At 43.0% G+C, this 20273-nt stretch overlaps 2 protein-coding genes across 2 annotated transcripts in view; both read right to left on the bottom strand.

Moving 5' to 3' along the window:
• The window catches only part of LOC119646374 (BMP-binding endothelial regulator protein), a 442299-nt gene that overhangs the window by 48974 nt on the left and 373052 nt on the right, over nucleotides 1-20273 (bottom strand). The gene's annotated exons all lie outside the window — the stretch shown is intronic.
• Nucleotides 10969-13354, bottom strand: LOC119646375 (protein ANTAGONIST OF LIKE HETEROCHROMATIN PROTEIN 1-like). The gene is made up of 2 exons (XM_038046814.1): nucleotides 12868-13354; nucleotides 10969-11903 (listed from the first exon to the last, which is right to left on the bottom strand). Exons 1-2 carry the CDS (start codon nucleotides 13333-13335, stop codon nucleotides 11094-11096), a joined length of 1278 nt encoding a protein of 425 aa, XP_037902742.1. The 5' UTR covers nucleotides 13336-13354; the 3' UTR covers nucleotides 10969-11093.

The raw sequence follows: 20273 nt of genomic DNA, 5'->3' as shown, positions 1-20273 counted from the left end.
TATGTCTTTTATTAGGTTCATGTTATTTATATCCGCTTCGTCTATGTATATCTTTTTCCTTTTATTGACAATTTCAAATTCCTTTTTCTTTTTATTTACTATTAGTATTTGCATTTTATAAATATTTACGATTCCTTCTTTAATCGGAATAAGGTCAGTTTGATCTTCTTCGCCTGAATGTATTGTTGCAATGCCGCTTATGTCTTCATAGTATCCATCGTCTTCTAACATGTTTATCTCGTGGTTATCTGCGTCGATTCTACTAAAAAAGTCTGCTACTTTGTTGTCTTTTGCTTTTACATATTCTATGTTGAAATTGTATTCGTTCAATTTGATCTTCGAACGTTGAAGTTTACTGTTAGGTTCCTTTAAGTTACTAAGCCAGACAAGAGGTCGATAATCTGTGCGAATGTCGAATTTTACACCGTATAGGTAGGGTCTGAAATATTTAGTAGCCCATACAATAGAAAGGAGTTCCTTTTCTATTGTCGAATAGTTTCTCTCATGTTCGTTGAGTGTTCTACTCGCGAATGAAATGGGATGTCCTTGTTGTGATAGGACTGCTCCGATGGCTTTTTCTGAAGCATCAGTAGTTAAGACAAATTTTTGTTTGAAATCGGGATATCGTAAAATGGGATAAATTACTATTAAGTCTTTAAATTTCTCGAAAGCTGTAATATAACATATTGCGGGTCGTCGATATTTATTTTGTTTTTTTTTCGATGCGTCTGTTAGTGGGGCTGCAATTTTCGCATAGTTATTTATAAATTTACGATAGTAAATGATTTAATTCTTTTTGGAGTATTTGGAATTTTGAGTTTCTTTATAGTATCTATTCTATCAAGATTTGGTTTTATGCCGTCAACTGATAGAATGTGACCTAAATAATCGGTTTGTTTGACAAAGAATTTGCACTTATCGATTTGTACTTTCAATTTACACTTGCGGAGTGTTTCAAATATTTTCCTTATATTGACCTCCATTTTTTGTAATGATGTCGCAAATATGAGGATATCGTCTAGATATACAACACATATTTTATTGATATAATCGCACAAAACTTCGTTCATCATTCTTTGGAACGTAGCAGGTACGTCTTTTAAGCCAAAGGGCATTCGATTAAACTCGTAATATCCTTGGGGTGTTGAAAAGGCTGTTTTGTGTCGATCATTTTCATTGATCTCGATTTAATGGAAGCCTTTCGCCAAATCTAATGTTGTGAAGTATTGGGCTTTCCCCAATTTGTCGAAGATGCTTTCAATATTCGGAATCGGATATTTATCTTCTATGGTTTCTTCGTTTAGCTTTCTATAGTCGATGACTATTCTCCATTTATTTTTGCCGGAGTTGTCTAATTTTTTGGGTACTATCCAAATAGGTGCATTATATGATGAAGCTGAAAGACGGATGATGTTTTGCTTCAACATATCCTCTATTTGGGTTTTTACTGCTTCTTCATGGACTTGAGGAAATCGGTAGATTTTGGAGAATAAGGGTTTGTTGGTTTTGGTTAAGATTTCATGATTTGTTTGAGTTGTACAAGTTAAAGGATCGCCCTCATTGTAGAAAATATCTTCGTTTTCCTTAAATAGTTTCTTCAATGCGATCGATTCCTCACTATTCAAATCTATGAATAGATTGTCTTTAACTACGTTTTTTGATTCAAGCTCGGTTTGATGATTTATCTCATCAGGTAACGCATAGCTAAATAGTAGTTTGACATGCTTTATTTCGATATTCCCTTCTCCTATGTTTAACTTTGCGTTTAAAGGGCACAAAATATTTTGTCCAATTATCGCTTTAAAGTTTTTATTTTGAAAGTCCATTATATTCCATAATATTTTATGGGAAGTTTGAATTCTAGAGGCATTTTGGTTTTTATTTTTTTTGTAACCTAGTATTTACCTACTAGACTCAGGATAGGAATGGGTGAATCTAACTTTTTTATTTCGCCTAAATTGTAGTATTTTTCATCAATACTTTTATGTAGATGATCCCGTATCGAATAGAACAGGGATAGTTTTATTTTCTATTGTTAGATTAATTATTGGTAGCAAATTTCCGAGGCCGTTTCTAGAAAATTTACGTCCATTGGTTTTTCGGTTTGATTATTCCGACGGTAAATATTAGAGTTATCTACTTGCATAGATTCTACCCTATTATTTTAGTTATTATATTGTGGTTTATGTTGATTGTTTCGGAAATTTTGATTTTTAAAGTTATTATTACACGATTGTTTGTTATTCCTATAATTGTTGTTATAAGGTTGCCCGTTATTGTTGTAGTTATTAGGAGACTGTTGAGGATTTTGATCATTGTTAGAGGAATTATTGTATCTTTTCTGGTTATTATCGTTTGGACTATTTGATTTGTTATTTCTGCTATATCTATTGTAATTATTTTTATCGTATTTACGCGAATTACTGAATTGTGAATTACTGTTACTATTGTTGTTATTACGCGTTATCAATATTTTGACGAACTTCAGATAATATTTTATATGCTTGATCTAATATAGTACAATTTTTGATTTCTAATAAATATGCTTTGTATTCAGGAATTGGTGACTTGAATTTATTGAGTACAGGACTTTCATTTCTAATTGGGTTAAATTCTGTATGTGTTACAGGTTGTGGATCTTGTATAAATTTGGTATTTAGTTTATTTAAAAGAGAATTTAATGTACTATAAATGTCGTCAATAGACCTATTGCTATTACTCACTTTGTGGATTTTGTTAACAATGCTGCTATAACTATCATGTATGCCAATGGTGAAGAGTAGAGCTGCCTTGATGTTCTGCCAATTTTGTTCGCTAACTTTCTGTATTGTGTCTCTAGCTGCTCCTTGAATTCTGTGAAGTATCAGCCTGAAGATGTACGACTGCTCGTTTCCGGGTTGTGTCAAAGCCAATAGTGTATTTACTTCGTCGATCCAGGTGTTTAGCGAGTATTCACTGCTGTGTCCGGTATAGACTGGTAATTGTCTAGCTTCCTTGATGAGCTCTTGGAATGGTAGTTCCAATGGTGGTTGTTATGGATTTGCCATGGTTTGTACGTTCACTGTTTTTATTGTTTAATTAAGAACAGGTCTTATTACCCAGCCTCAGTAGAGGTGAATGGTTTCAAGACTCTCTGTTCGGTTTTTGATCCTTGTGAATTTTCTCCACAAGGTTTGTTAGGTGTTTTTATTAACACGGTTTGCACTGTTATTCGTTCACTGGATTAAGAGGATTTTCCCTTCTCAATCCTACCGACTGCGCCAGTTATGATTTTGCTTTCCACAAAATACCAAAAAATATATTTTATAGTTGGGCAACCGACCCAACTGAATGAAATACTTTGTTTAAGGATTAATACACCTTATTATTAACGAACTCTCAAACTTAATAATTATTACTTTATAAAGACAACTTTAAAACAATTGAATCACTAAACGGTACTCAACTCAACTGAAAAACTAACTGAAGACAGCTTGTGCCTGTCATTGCTTGTTATATACTCAAGACTCTCAAGATCTCTGATCTGTTTCTTATCTGTTTATTCCCACGATCGAAAGGGTTTTAACCACTTGTGCTGATGCAGATATTAATATGCAATGGATATGATTTACTTGCAGTTTATGAGTATTCTTTCAGTTTGATGACCGGATGTTTATGAAATATGAGTTGGATGTTTATGAAAATGAATTTTAATAATGAATCTACATTGTTGCAATTTGGAGATAATTCTGTTCTTGGAACAAAGGAGTTATGTTGGTATCTTTGTGGGGGTGAAGGGTGGATAGAGTGTGTGAGTCACATGTAACTCGTGTCCATTAGGCCAAAGATCCAATTATAAATTGTTCCAACAGGATTTAATATTTCACGTTTAGCTCGATTATACTGTTTGCATTTCCTTTTTGCTTCATAATAGGATTCAAGGGTAAAGAAATGTTGGTTGTGAATGTTGTCACTAAATGTTTTATGCTGTTTTTCTAGTCGTTCCTTTTCCCATTCCTCACTTTCTTTTAGATTCTTTTAGTTGCCTGAATGATGAATCGCAAAGGGAATCTGTTTTGTCAGTAGTTAGTGTAGGGGTAGTGGGAGTTTGAATATTGGTTATAAAATTATTTTTAGGGATTGTTTCTCCTTTTTAAGGTTTTGTGTGAAACAAAACCTTATTAGAATCGATTCGATGTCTGTCTGTCCGTCTGTCTGTTTTTTTTTTTTTGGAGGTGGAAATCTTAGAAAGACACTGCCGCGCCAGGTTGCAGCGCGACTACGCCTTCCGTTTTTCGCGTCCTCCTTGCGCGCTCCGCTCTTCCCAGTTCCTCTTGTATTCGTTTGATTGCGGTGTTCACCGAACACCAGTTTTCCTCCGATTTCAACAGTTTTCAGGGAGTCTTCCAGGCTCCTCCTTTCTGAGAGAAATCGTGGACAGTGGAACATAACATGCTCCGGGTCCTCAGGTGTGCAACCACATTCAAGACACAACGGAGAATCATTCGGTCTGAATTGGTGCAGGTACTTCCTGTAACCGCCATGTTCTGACAGGAATTGCGTCAGATGGTAGTTAATCTCACCGTGTCGTCGCTGCATCCACTCCTCAATACGGGGAATCAAAGTGTGGGTCCAGCGACCCCTCTGCGAATCATCCCACCGTTTCTCCCACTTCTCCAGCGACTCTCGCCTTGCGACCTTTCGGCATTCTGCATCTTTTTCAAGAGGATTCATTTTCCTTGTCTCGTACAGGCAGCGTGTCTCACTTGCCAGAATGTCTATCGGGATCATTCCCGCAATAACACACGCTGCCTCGCCTGATATTGTTCTGAAGGCGCTGCACACCCTTAGCGCCACTAAGGGGTAAGTCATATTCACTTTCCTACGATTACTCTCACACGCTAATGCTTCCTCCCAAACTGGTGCCGCGTATAATAGTGTGGAGCGAACCACTCCGGCCACAAGTAATCTGCGACTGTACCTTGGACCTCGAATGTTAGGCATCATGCGCGCTAATGATACGCTGGTATTTGCCGCTTTCTCACAGGCATAGTTCAGATGTCCCTTGAAATTGATTTTAGCGTCAATCATCACCCCTAGGTATTTGATAACCGGCTTCGAAGTGATGACGTGACCACCAACGCGAATATTAATCGTATTCCTCTTCCTACGATTGGTAATCAAGACCGTCTCCGTCTTTTGTTCCGCAAGGTCAAGCTCACCACGCTTTTATGGCGCTAATGGTTTCATTAGCGTACATTTCAACGTCTTCAGGTTCTTTCGCGACGACAACCACAGCTAGATCACCTGCGAAACCGATTATCGTGGCCTCCTTTGGCACGGGAAGGACAAGGACCCCATTGTACATGACATTCCACAGGAGAGGACCCAACACTGAGCCCTGTGGTACTCCTGCTGTGACGGTGTACTGCTTGGATCCCTCATCCGTGTCGTACCACAGTGTCCTCTCCGAAAGGTAACTGTTGAAGAGCTTAGTCAAGTAACTACGGACACCCGTTTTTGCCAGTGAACTTTTTATCCACTCCCAGCTTGCGGAATTGAACGCATTTTTGATGTCCAATGTCACTACGGCACAGTATTTTTTAGACAACATCGCGTTTCGAGCCAGCTTCAAAACAACGTCTACGGCGTCGACCGTTGAGTGGGCTTGACGAAATCCAAATTGTCGCTCCGATAGTCCATGCTTATATTCGATGATAGGGAGCAGTCTGTTGTAGATGACCCTTTCGAGCATCTATCCTGCGTGTCGATAAGGCAAATCGGTCGGTATGATGATGGATATTCTGGGTGTTGGCCCTCTCATCTTCTTCATAACTATCCTGTACGCTGCTCCCCAGGGGCTTTGGTCGGTCTCTGTGCAAAGCTCCTTGAAGCATTCTCGCTTGCTGATCCGTATAGCCTACTTAAGCCTACCTCGAAGGTTCACATATGCTAGCCGTTTCTCGTCGAAGTCTGGTCTTGCTCTAGATCGTTGGTAGATCCTTCTAGAACGAAAACATGCATCCCGTAACACCGCGATCTGACTGTCTGTCTGTCTGTCTTTCCGTCTGTCTGTCTTTTTTTTTTTTTCCCGATGGAAGGTGGAAAGCTTCAAAAGCTACCGCAGGCTCCTGCCACACGGTTATGTGGGACTCTTACCCACTAAAACCACCTCCTTCTCCATCCACTCTCCCCGCGGGACTCCCATTTGGTATTACGTCGCGGGGCTGGATCAGAATTTATTCTGCGCTCATGTCAACATTCGTGTTCCTCTCGCGTTCATTCTTTCGGATGACTTCCTCCTGCCTAAGCTTCTTTCCGATGGCTGCAATAACTTTTTCAACTGCGGTCCATATCCCCTTGGCTTTCACCATAAGCTCCATGATATTTTCAGGTGTAAAGTGCTCCCCGGTTGTAGCTTCTAATGTAGCCCTTTGGGTTTCGAATCTGGGGCAGTGAAAAAAGACATGTTCTGCGTCCTCTGGAATGTTTGCACACTGTGGGCAATATGGCGAATCATCACGCCCAAATCGATACAGATATGCTCGATAGCCTCCGTGTCCGCTCAAGAATTGAGTTAGGTCGAAACCTACTTCGCCGTGAGGTCGTTCGATCCATTTCCGGATATCCCATATGATTTTGTGAGTCCAACGGCCTTTTTCTGACTCGTCCCACTTCTCTTGCCATTCCGCGACAGTTTCACCTCGTGCGAACTGTCGCCGACGGGCAGGAAATTCTCCGGTGAGGTACGTTCGATCGTAAAGTCGTTGTATTTCTTTCGCCACAATCTCAATCGGGATCATTCCCGCTATCACGCAAGCTGCTTCATTAGAAATTGTTCTGTAAGCGCAACATGTTCGGAGTACACTTATGCGATACGCAGCTCCAATCTTTTTCTTATTTATTGTATTTTCCAGTGCATCTGCCCTTACTGGGGCTGCATAAAGTAGGATCGAACTGACCACCATTGAAATAAGGAGTCGACGGCTCGGCCTTGGGCCACCTATATTTGGTAGCATTCTCGCAACCAGCACTCCGATGTTATATGCCTTGGTTGCTGCACCCTCCACATGCAATCTGAAATTCAACCTCTGGTCAATCATTACACCTAAGTACTTAAGTGCAGGCTTGGAATAGATTGTTTGCGTTCCAACTTTGATCTTCATGGAAGTGCACTTTCTCCGCTTGGTAATAAGTACTACTTCCGTCTTATGCTCTGCGAGCTGTAGACCAGCATTCTCTAACCAGGATTTAGTCTCATAGACTGCTTCATTTGCATAGAGCTCGGCTTCCTCGAGAAGGCGTGCAACAACCGTCACACCAATATCGTCCGCGAAACCAATGGAGGCCACACCAGTAGGAAGGTCTAGGGTCAGTACCCCGTTATACATAATAATCCACAAGAGTGGCCCTAGGACAGACCCTTGTGGAACTCCGCATGTCGTTTGGTAGGATTTCATTCCTTCATCTGACTCGCAGCACAGAGTCCTATCGATTAGGAAGTCGGCAACAATACGCACCAGGTACTTCGCCACGCCTAAGTTGATTAGGGACTCAAGTATCTTGCTCCATCTAGCGGAATTGAAGGCATTCTTCACATCAAGTGTAATCACTGCACAACATTTGCCCTCGTCAAGTGCGGTCTTAGCTGTGTTAGCTACTAGGACTAGTGCATCGGTTGTAGACCTCCCCTTTCGAAAACCGAACTGATTTTCGGAGAGACCGCCATCCTTTTCGGCAATTCGAATTAATCTGTTATAGATTACTCGTTCGAATAGTTTGCCAGTATTATTTAGAAGGCATATCGGCCTGTAGGACGAAGCTTCACCCAAAGGTTTGTTTGGCTTGGGGACTAGAATTAATTTCTGCTTCTTCCATTGTGTAGGAAATACTCCTTTTTTAAGGCATGTGGTGAACGCCTCGGCAAACATATTTGGAGCTATTTTGACTGCTGCCTTCAGAGCTTTATTGGGGATGCTATCCAAGCCAGGTGCTTTGTTTCCATCAATTTTATCCGCAGCTTCAAGGACCTCCTTTTCGCTTACCATTGGAACTTCGGCGGTGTCTATCTCGACAATGGGAAGGTCAGCGGTACTCACATTCTGTGGGAAAAGATCCGTTACTATTTCATTAAGCAGAGTAGGGGAAGAGATCGGTGGGGAGCGTTTGCCTTTAACTTTCGATATTACGGTTTTATAGGCGCCACCCCAGGGGTTCGCATCAGCTTCATTACACAGTCGCTTAAAGTGTTCGCTTTTACTTTTCATGATGGCCACATGTAGTTTCTTCCGAGCGTTATACTCTTCATGTAATTGCTCGTATCCAGATCGGTTTCTATTTCGCTGACTGCGCCTTCTGGCCTTGAGGCAGGCCTTGCGGCATTCTCCGATTTCAGAATTCCACCAAAAGTTCGGAACTCGCTTCTGTGATACAACATACCTTGGCATGGATGCGTCACATGCTGGTTGCAACTTCTCGCCAATCTGCAAAGCTTTATTTTCTGCGCGTCCTTCAAGCGCTGTATTTTGCTGCAGAACCTCTCCGAAAATCTCCTCGTCAAACCTATTTTCTGCCCACCTTTCAGCTCTCGTCCGAGACCGTTTCATTCGTTTTCCATGTCTGATTTCAAAAATGATGGCCTGGTGGTCGCTATGTGTATATTCGTCACTGACATACCACTGCAGATCCTTAGCTAAAACATCGCTAACAAAAGTGACATCTATCACGGACCCCATTTCTCTCTTACGAAAAGTGTTCACGCATCCAGTGTTAGCCACTACAAGATTCAGACGAGAAAGAGCTTCGAGTAATATTCGTCCTCTTGCGTTCGTTTCTCGGCTGCCCCATTCGTCAGCCCATGCGTTGAAATCTCCAGCCACTATCTTAGGACTATGGTTTTGTGCGTCTGTTGCTAGCCTCTCCACCAAAGAATGGAACTCCTTTGTCGTAAGGCTTGGAGCGGCATAGCAGCTGTAAATAGATATTCCGCCTATTTTTGCTCTAGTGAAGCCATTCTCGAGGATCTTGGTGGTTCCTTCTATGGCCCGATTTCCGCATGTCCATATCGCTGCCTTTCCGCTCTTATCCGCGACCCATACTCCACTGTCTAGGTTTTTGTACTGCTCGCAGATAATAGCAACGTCGATTTTGTTTTCGAATATCGTCTGGGAGAGCAGGTCCTGAGCCGCTTGGCAATGGTTCACATTTAGCTGTAGGAACCTCATTTGCGCATAGTGTTGATCGCCTTCCTATACACCGGACATGTGCTGCTGCCTGTGACATGGGCGCTATCAATGTCGTTTATTTGCCTGCAGAACAGACAATTGGGTTTTTCTTCGCAGGCTTTTGCAATGTGGCCTTTATTTCCGCATTTACGACACAGGTCGGACCTATCGTGAACGCTAGTACATTTCTTCGCCACGTGTCCAAATTCCAAACACCTGAAGCATCTTTTCAGAGTTATCTGCTCTCGTAGTCGGCAGACGACCCAGCAAATCCGAACTTTACTGGCTGTGATAGCCCTTTTGGCCGCTTCAAGTGTTAGGCTTATGGACGCAGTTTGTGTGCCGCCATATGCCTTCCTCAGCGGTAGAATATCTCGCTCCTGGACCGACTGTATTCCCAACTGGGATCGTCGCGCTTGACAAATTTCTTCCTTCGTTGTGTACTCGTCCAAGTCTTTACACTCAATAACCACTCGATTTTGACTGAGCTTCACTTCTGCTGCCTCACCCAGTGACGACTCGATTTTTTTCTGCAAGTCTTCTGACTTGTTTTCTCCTGGTTTGAATTCCAGCAATAGGTCGCCCTTCTGTGCCTTATGCGGTTCACACTTTCACCTAGCTCCATTAACGAGGTGTCTGTTTTGACCTTGCGCAGAATATCAGCGTACGTAAGCTCACTTGTTTTTGTTATTATTAGCGCATCGGGCCTGCTTCTCTTCTGCAGCTTTTTCTTCTTTTCCACCTTAGTCCAAGTGGAACCTTGATTGGAATTACCGTCTTTCGCCGTAGGGTCTGGTAGTCTTTCGCGAATTTGCCGTGGAGGCGTTTTCTCCATTTTGCGTTTTTGGCTACGTCGAGGAGATTCCGGTTCCCCATTAGACTCTCTCGATCTTTTACGGAGCTCCGGAGTTTCCTTAATAGTGAAGGGGCTGTCCCTAGATGGAAGCAGGACTCTAGGCGTTGACTGCAGTGCTGTAGTTTCTCCCTGTTTCTTCCCTTCACTACTTTGTTTTAGTTCTTCTCGTACTTCAAGATACGCAGCTCTAATAGCACGCACTTGGTCTTTAATCGCGTGATGGACATTAAGGGGGCTTTACACGCAACCATACGTTGTAGCAATTTATCGTAACGATCAGATTGTTACAATTTATCGTTGTGTGTAAACGGGAGATTGTAGCGATTTATTGGGATTGGAGTTGGAGTGGATGGTTGATGCCGGCCGGCATCAATTTCTGGGAATCGTAACGACATGTTGGAACGTGTAAACAGTTGCACCAATTCATCGCTACGATTTCACTCAGTGTTCATTCTGTTTTTGCGCTGAGGTGTTTGTATTGTAGGGTTGTTTCGTGAGTGTTGTAGGTAATCATGGCAGAAAATGCAAGTAAACAAACACCTCGTGAGTTCTTAATTGAATTTATAGAACTTTATAGAAGTTTTACCTGTTTGTGGCTCGTTAAGAGCAAAGAATACTCCGACAGGAACAAAAAAGACTTAGCTTATATTGAGCTAGTTAAAAAGTTCAAGGAGTTTGATTCGTCGGCAGATAGGAACACTGTCGTAAAAAAAATTAACGCGTTGCGTACGGTTTACAAGAAAGAACTTTCGAAAGTTAAGAGTTCGGAGAAATCTGGGGCTGGTGCGGATGATATATACAAACCTAGTTTGTGGTATTTCGACCTTCTTCATTTCTTGAACGACCAGGACTTTGCAAGACCTAGTAGAAACACAATGAGTGATGTGGATGCAGTAACACAACAAGACGTAAGTAAAAATGCAATTTATTAATAGCATAAATAGTGTAATGATTTGGTTGAATTGTTACAATAATAAAACAAATTATTCAATCTAGTGTTTGTATAGTATGCTTTAACTTTAGAACTGTTAATTTCAAGCGTTAAGTGCAAATTTTTCTTGCCCAGGAACTGACCCCTCACCGTTAAAATACATACAGAACTTTTCTCGAACAGTTTTCGCGTGTTGTAAAACTTGACCTCCTGAACGACGTTGCAGGTTGTGTAGCAAATCGGGATGAGCCCTTGCACCTAGTTGAATAGTACCATCGATAATATTTTCATGATCAAAACTATCAGGAGGGGTGTAGGTGGCTGATTTTTTTCGCAATAAGTTGTGCAAAGCACAGCACGCAAGAACTACTGATTTAATGGTTTCCACATCTAAGTTTATTGCGGTGTGAAAAATGCGGAATCGTGAAGCTAAAATTCCAAAACTGTTCGCAACCACTCGCCGTGCCCTCGATATGCGATAGTTGCAAATTTTTCTCTCGTTGTTAAGGGAATCCCGGCTGTATGGCTTAATAAGATCAGGGCGCAATGCAAAGGCGTCGTCCCCCACAAATACATATTCCAGATCAAGATCGAAGGTAACTGGTTCAGGTTCAGGAATGTTCAGTTGCTTATTTACAAGTTTTTCATAGAAAAGAGTGTTGTTTATGACGCCTCCATCAGATATTCTACCGTTCGTTCCTACATCACAATATATAAATTCACAGTGAGCGTTTGCTATAGCCATCAACACTATACTGTGTGTCTTTTTGTAATTGAAGTAGTAGGAACCGCTATCCTTGGGTTGAACAATCCGGACATGCTTTCCATCGATCGCCCCCAAACAGTGAGGAAATTGCCACTTCTCATCAAAATCTGAAGCGATTTTTAACCACTCACTTGCTGTTTTAGGAAACTGAAACAAAAAACTATACTTAATAGTTTTATTATCAAATTATTTATCTAATACTAGATTAAGTTAGGTTAGGTTAGGTAGGGTTAGGTTAGGTTAGGTTATAGTTATATTTCCGTGTTTGTGGGCTTAATAACTAACAATACGTGGTTTTTTTTAACAGGAAGATTCAGAACCTACTGACCAAGACCACTTTCAACGATGAGAGATAAACACACCGGCTCCTCCGACATCGGGGGATGATGGATCAAGTGCATCAACAAGTGTGGCAGCTTCACCAATGTTGTCACGGCCAAAACGAAAAAAGAACATGACTCCAGCAGATGAAGTGATACACCTCGCGGGAGAGCAGTTAAAAGGTCTTCGTCCTGATGATGAATTCGAAGCCTTCGGAAAGTATATAGCGCATAAGTTACGTTCCCTTAAAGGAAACCAGTCTGTATTCGCACGAAAACTCATAAACGATGTGATTTTTGAGGGAGAGCTTGAAGCACTCACCAAAGATTTTAAAGTAATGGATAGTCAACCACACCGTTCACTCGGAAATGACTATGTACAATTCCACCCTCCATCATACCTTCAACGACCTCACCCTCCACCTTCCATTTCTCAAATTCCAAATCATCAACTCTCACAACTCTTAACAAACCAATACAGTCCTGAACAAGCCGACTCCCAACAACCCATTACTCAGCAACCAGAACCTCAACAACACACTGATTCAAACTACACGTGACACTCAGCTAGTGAGATATATTCCAAGCAATTAATGGGTAACAATGTTTCGACCTTCTTTAAGAACTTCTCTGAGTAGCAGGACCTTTTCTTCTATGCTTATTTACTTTATTGCATTGTATTACACTTGATTGAATTATATTACACTTGATTGTATTGTATTAGAATTTATTGTATTGTTTTAAGCTTGAATTTGAATATGATTACAAATAATAAACTGTTCTTAACATACCTGTATGTATTGTTTTAATACTTCGTAGATAGCCTCACATGTTTCCGGGATTATTTTGCTGAGAGCTGGTCTAGAAATGGCAGTTGAATATTCCATGTCCTTCAAACTTCTTCCAGTGGCAAGGAATCGTAAGGTAGCAGAGAGTCTTTCGTGGGGAGATACCGCTTTCCTCATAACAGTATCACATTTCGCTATAAACGGAGAAACTAAACTTAGCAGCTCAACATAGGTCTCTTCGTCCATTCTCAAATAATTTCGCCAGTCATTTGGTTCATTTTGTAATTCTTTCAACAATTTTACATGAGAGAAATCCTTCCTCTTAAGCAACCACTCCCGGCTCCACTGTGTTCTTGGTTTTCGCGACTTCTTCACCTTTCTCACCAAACAACCGATGTACAGCGACAGCAACACTACTTCCTCCATGGTTAAAGCTTTTATAAAGACTGGGGGGTCGATGTAGGGTGACATTTGACAAGAAATCGTTACAATTTAGCGTAGCGTGTAAACAGTGCTCTACTCTTTCGATTTGTTGGAGCGATAAATCGTTAAATGAATTGTTACGAGTTATCGTTGCGTGTAAAGCCCCCTTTATGTCGAGCGTTTACATACTCCATGAGGTTTTTTATCATTGTCCCTAGCTTAGTTATCGCCTCAGGCTCACTACTCGCATCCTTAATCGAGGCGCGTTGGCTAATTTTGTGAGCATTATCGGACTTTGCTGTCGGGGATGGCATTACTTTACCGCTGCTCTTAAATGGGTCGCCTCCAATATTTACCAGTGGCGTCTTTTCGCCGACGCCCTTACTAGTGGGGACCAGGCTGGATGTTGTGTTACCATCCAACGTCTGGGCGGATGTCTCTTCTCCGGGTTGATTATATTCACCTTCCATTTTTTTTTCAAATAACCTACTACTAATCAAAACAAATCAAGCAAGTTACCTACCGTAGCACTGCATTCCATAGTGTTTGTGAAGATAACAAGCTCTAATTATTGACGAATAGAAAATTTAAATTTCGCTTTCAGTGGGATTCAAACCCAGGGTGGAAATGGAATACTGGTAAATAAGTATCAATAGGTTATACGCAGCACTATACGAACAAAATTCAAGATTTAAAATGTTGATAAAAAATGCCCCGTCCTTGATCGGGTTCGAACCTGAGTCCTCGTGACCGACGGGCAGACAAGCTTGCACCGCACCACGTATATCACTACTGTCAGTTTCCTTTTTTATTCACGAGTCAAGTTTGTAGCCGCTAACACATTCAGTAAACGGCTAATTAATATCTAGCTCAATACAGAGGGCAAACAAAGGAAATGAAATGAACAAAGAGAAAAATTATCACTGAACAGTCAATGAAGAAGAATTTCTTGCAAAGTTTTCAAATAATTATACACTTTTGTTTGTCACTTTCACCTTATTCACCAACTTTCACTGTTTTTGTTTTTTGTTTTGCTCACTGCTTCCAAAATTGTTATTAAACACCAAATAGACGCGGAGCGTTTTAAAGTTCGCCTGACTCAGTCGACTGTTGATGTCAGTCTGTCTGTCCATCTTCTTAAGGTTTTGTGTGAAACAATTATTAGAATCGAGACGGTGTCTGTCTGTCCGTCTGTCTGTCTGTCTGTCTGTCTGTCTGTCTGTCACACCCGATTTATTCGGAAACGGCTGGACCGATTGTCACGAAAATTGGTGAGAGTATGTAATCTGGTGTTCCCTTTACATGCAGTGAGTGGCGCCATCTTGTGTTAAGTTTAAGGACATGAGAATGGAGGGTGCAAATTTTTTTTTCACAGAATGTAGCCATGTAGGGTATCAAATGAAAGGTCTCAATTAGTACTTTTCGAATCTGGTTCAATATTTGATATTAGATGAAACATAGGGGAGTGAGGGTTCAAAATATGATACCCAAAAAGTGTAACAGGTCTCGTTCTCAGAACCTATCCAACCGAAAAATTCTAAAAAAAATCACAGCGATGCATCTCTACGAAATCTAGGCCTCAAAATATATCCGGTTCCGATATCTGCACAAATAAAGTTAATAATAGTATATTTCCACATTTTAAAAATTTACCCGTAACACCCCTTATGTTCATCCCAGAAGTGCAAAATTTACCATGCGTGTAATGAAGAACATAATGCACAGTTTGGTCAAGTTTGAAAAAAATCCAACTAGTATTAACAAAGTTATAGGGGTTGAAACTTCACAATTTTTTGTGAATTTCGTGCACTCCATAACCTGCATGACGTCATCATGACATATCAATTCATACTAACAGTGGATGGTTTATCACAAATACACTGTACGTGTTGCTTATAGCTGAGCTTCCTGTCTATCACCACCCCAAAGTATTAGATGGTCGGCTTGGAAGTGATGATATGATTCCCGATTCCAATCCAGGCTTAATTTCTCTTCAGGTGCTTCGCGATGAGGACCGCTTCTGTTTTTTCCTCCGCAAGCGTCAGATCAGAGGTCTCTCTGTTTGATCTGGCTTTACGGAACCCGTACTGCCGATCTGAAAGCCGCCTTGGCTCTCAACAACCGGGAGTAATCTATTATAGATTACCCGCTCTAACAACAATTAACAATTAACAGCTTTGAACAACATGTCGGGCCTGGATTTCACGGCAAGCTTAAGGGCCTTATTCGGTACTCGGTCCAGGCCCGGCGCTTTATTGTCTCCTTTTCTACCGCGGGATTGCCGTCACATTCAGAGGTGGTTGGAATGTGTCGGTGCTCTCCTCTTGCTGGGGGAATAACCCCTGGATAATTTTCAGCAAGAGGGTGGAACACGTGATCTGCGGAGATGAACGGCCTCTGAATCGTCCCATCACGATTCCATAAGCTCTCCCCCACGGGTTTACGTCCGCTTCTGATCAGAGCTCCTTAAAGCATTTCCTCTTGCTTCGCTGGATGGCGAGCTTGAGGGTATCGCGAGCTGCCTTGTAGGCGCACTCTTTCTGCCCTTGATCAACTCTACCTACCGCCCTCTGAGCCGCTCTTCTGGCTCGGTGGCAGGCTGATCGAAGTACGGTCAGCTCATCATTCCACCAGTAGTTTGGTCTTCTACTGGCGAATGAGCACCTCCTAGGGAGGGACGCGTCACATGCTTTGGCGATGCATTGAGCCAGATGGACGGCTCTTTCTATAGAGGCGCCTGCCTTATCAGGTTGAGCTAACCACACCTCTATGAAGGTCTGCTCACCCAAAGATTTTGCAGACCAGCCTGCAATCTTTCTCGGTTTCAGGCATGATAGCTCTTGGTGATCGCTGTGGGTGTAGCGTTCGGTGACGCACCAGGACATACCACGTGCCTGCGAAGGGCTGACAAAGGTCAGGTCTATAACCGAGCTTGACCCCCTTTTCTGGAAGGTGTTTACAGCACCTTCGTTAGCCAAAACCATGTCCATCTGCGCAAAAGCTTCTATTAAACTGCGCCCCCTGGCATTTGATTCTCTGCTACCTCACTCTAGGGCCCCCCCACTCTTTGGACTTCGTCCCCTTGCGTCGAGAACAGGGTTATCAAGCATTTCCTCAAAGTCAAACAGTGTCAAACTTGGTGGGGCGTAGTAGCTGTATACATATACACCACTTATTTTCGCCCACACAAAGCCACTGGCTGCCTGACTTGCAGTACATTGTATGGCCTGTCGACCACAAGCCCATATCGCCGCTCCACCAGTCGAATCTGTGACCCATACGCCACCGTGACGGTTTCTGTACGGCTCACTTATGATGGCGATTTCCATCTCAGGTTTGAAAGTGATCTGATCAAGTAAATCCTGAGCGACCCTGCTATGATTGTGGTTTATTTGAATAAACCTCATTTTCTTATTGCAGTGAGCGCCTTTCTCAATTCCGGACATTTACTACTTCCGGCAATATGCCGGTTATCTTGTGCCTCTTTCACCTCGCACAATAGGCATTTGGGGTCCCTTTTGCACTCCTTGGCAATATGGCCCTTCTCCCCACACCTTCTGCATCGATCGGGTCGATCAATGCTGCTGGTGCACACCTTGGCGAAGTGCCCAAACATGAGGCATTTAAAGCACCTCTTCAGTGAACTCTTCTTCTCTTAAACGGCAGACAACCCATCCAATCCGAACTTTTCTGGCCACCAACAACTTCTGCGCTGTCTCCGCTGGTACTCGTATTGTGGGCGTTTGAGTACCGCCATAGGCTTTTCGTAAGCTTACAACAGACTCCTCTGCAAGTTCTTCCAACTTGAATTGCTCCTTCAGAGCAGTACAAATTTCTGCTTTCGAAGTTATTTATGTTATTTCATCGAGATCCTTACATTGTATGTAGATCTCATGTTTTTGGGCACGCACGGCCGCATTCTCCCCAAGTGAGTCCTTCACCCGAATGCGAAAGTCATCAGCCCTGCCCACGCTGGATCTTTTCAGCTCGAACATGAGATCCCCTTGCTGGGTTCTTCGGATTCAATTCACATTTCCGCTCATATCTTTTAGGTCGTTCCTCCTTGTGAGCTATTCCAGAGGTTTCCAGAGTTTCCTGTCCGCCTTTTTTGTCTTAGGCGCCTGCTAATTATTTAAAGGATCCCCCTCTTTTCCCATACTCGTTTATTTCGCCATGTTTCGATGGTAGTACGATTAGGTGTCACTTGGGTCGCTTATGACACTGCTGGTGCAGCGGGGCTCGACGTATCCTTAGTATTTTTTTCCTCCATTTGTTATCTATTATAGAGGACTCTAACAGCCCTCACCATATTCTTTATGGCTTGGTGCACGTTGTGCTTGTCCTTGATGAACTCGGACAGCTCAACTATTTTTGTCCCAAGCTGGATAAAGGGTAATTCCTTCGGATCGGGACTCCGCTCCCTATAAGCCCCGACAGGGTTACTCCTTTTATACGCTCTTTCACTTTTAGCAGTTCATCCTTCATCATCTTTAGCATTAGTGGAGATCTCAAAGTTGATGAGCTTCTTTTGAATAGATCCTTTTCTTGTTCATGGAGCACCTCTTGCTGTCGCGCATTTGGAACATATGCGGTGGGTGTTGTCACAGTTTTTGTCGTTCAACGATCCGTCTTCAGGTCACCCTTGGTTGTTCTTGCTACTGGTGTTCTCGGTAAGGTCGTACTTCGCTTGAACACCTCCTTCTCCAGATCCAAATCACTTGTAACATTATATGCCAAGGTGGCCAAGCTGTCCACCACCCAGGCACTGCGGTCGCGGGATATCGACGACCGGGAGCCCGCTTGCTCACTCCCAAAAGCCGCCGGTACTGGGGTTCCGAGCCCCTGCACCGTAAATTTACTCCTTCTCTCGTCTTCCATGGTGGTTTCATGTTCTGGGTATCCTTCCCATAGCCATTTTGGTCCACACACCAGAAATGAGCAAGCACTAGCCCATGCACAGTCAGAAAAGGAAAGTGCATGAACACATATTTACACATCAATAGGTATGCGCCTATCCGGCACCTGGGATCGCGCCTGATGGGAGATCTGGAAACTCCTCACAGGTCTTTTGTTTTTTTTTAAGGAGGTGTAAATATTCAAAAGACTCTGGCCTGGGCACGCCAGAGTGTGGGATTTTTACCCATTAAAACCACTCGCGACTCCAACCATACCCCCGTGGAACGACCTTTAGATATTACATCACGGGGCGGAGTTAGCGTACTTTAGCTAGGTCTCATTCCGTTTTCCCGCGTCTTCCTCACTTCTTCTACATTCCGCAGTTTCTCCTGGATTACCGCGATAATAGAATTGATCGCATCCCAATCTTCCTGGCGAGCTACCATTTTCCGCACAAAATTTTCCGATGATAGCACTTTACCTAGAGTTTCCTCTAGGTTCCTTCTTTCTTCCACGAACCTAGGGCATTGGAAGAATACGTGCGCTGGGTCCTCTGGGACCCCGTCGCAGTTTGGACAATTAGGCGAAGTGTCCTATTTAAATCTATACAGGTATTGCCGGTATCCTCCATGGCCGATGAGAAACTGGGTGAGATTATAATTGATCTCCCCATGCTTTCTCTCCAGCTACTCTCTAATGGAAGGGATCAACCTGTAAGTCCAACGACCCTTTTCTGACTGGTCGCTGTTGCTATCTGCTTATGGCTCTCTCTTTCGGCTTTTTTCACCTGCGATAAGGGAGAGATGGACCTGGTGTTATAAATGTTCATCATTTGGGTTGCCAGGATAGCATTGGCATCATTCCCGAGATGACGAACGCTGCATCGTCTGAGGCAGAACACACCCTTAACGATGTTCTTCTGTAAACCGTACTCAGTTTATATGCATTGCCTAAAACCTGCAGCGCTTTTCCCCAAAATGGGACTGCATACAGCATGATAGAACTCACCATCCTGGCTATGAGCAGCCTGGAAGTATGCCGCGGTCCTCCTACGTTCGGCATCATCCTTCGAGAGCCATACTCGTGGTGGATGCTTTTTTACAAGTATGCTCTATGTGCTGCTTAAAATTGAGTTTTCCGTCTATCATCACCCCCAAGTATTTGATAGTTGGCTTGGAAGTGATGATACGATTCCCGATTCTAATGCAGGCATATTTCCTTTTGCGACGCTTAGTGATGAAGACCGTTTCCGTCTTTTCTTCAGCGAGTGCCAGTCCAGCACTCTCTAGCCAAGCCTTAACAACATTGATTGCTTCGCTTGAGTACAACTCAGCATCATCAAGATGCTTTGCAACAAAAACCAGTGCTATGTCATCGGCGTAATCCACCACCGTGTCCTCCTCCGGAACCGGAAGGTTAAGCACATCATTATACATGATGTTCCACAGTAGTGGGCCCAGTACAGAGCCCTGTGGGACATCCGCGGAGACAACGTACTCCATGGGTCCATCATCGTTACTATACCACAATTTTCGCTCATGCAAATAGCTAACTATAATAGCGGCGAGGTAGGTGGGAACACCAATCGTCGCCAGAGACTTTCGTATAAGGTTCCAATTGGCCGAGTTGAATGCATTCCTCACATCCAGGATGACGACCACACAATATTTACTGGTACAACCCCTTCCGTGAATTGCATTTTCTGCCAAGCCAGTAACCATTTTGATGGGATCAATGGTTGATCTGGCTTTACGGACATACTACCTATCTGAAAGGCCCCCTTGGCTCTCGACGACTGGGAGTAGTCTATTATAAATAACCCGTTCCAACATTTTCCCCATAGTGTCTAGAAGACGTATGGGTCTATAGGAGGACGATTCCGCCGGAGGTTTGCCAGCCTTAGGCAGCAACACCAGCTTCTGCCGCCTCCACGGTGCTGGAAAGATACCCTCGGACATGCACGTTTCGAACAGCTCCGCGAACATATCCGGTCTACATTTGACGACAAGTTTGAGCGCCATATTCGGTATGCCGTCCAGACCCGGGGCTTTGCTGTCACCTATTCGACTGCAGATCTCCAGCAGCTCGTC

The sequence above is a fragment of the Hermetia illucens genome, chromosome 1 (genome assembly GCF_905115235.1).
Source record: "Hermetia illucens chromosome 1, iHerIll2.2.curated.20191125, whole genome shotgun sequence".
NCBI classification, from domain to species: domain Eukaryota; kingdom Metazoa; phylum Arthropoda; class Insecta; order Diptera; family Stratiomyidae; genus Hermetia; species Hermetia illucens.
The sequence above is the reverse complement of the archived record's forward strand: the minus strand, read 5'-3'. Positions and strand labels throughout refer to the sequence as shown.

What these genes read in the sequence shown, in the direction of transcription:
- LOC119646375 (XM_038046814.1), bottom strand. Translation starts at nt 13,335, where the DNA reads ATGTCACCCTACATCGACCCCCCAGTCTTTATAAAAGCTTTAACCATG. An exon ending in TATTAAAACAATACATACAG is followed by an intron (nt 11,904 to 12,867) that starts GTATGTTAAGAA and finishes TTTTTGTTTCAG; the next exon opens with TTTCCTAAAACAGCAAGTGA.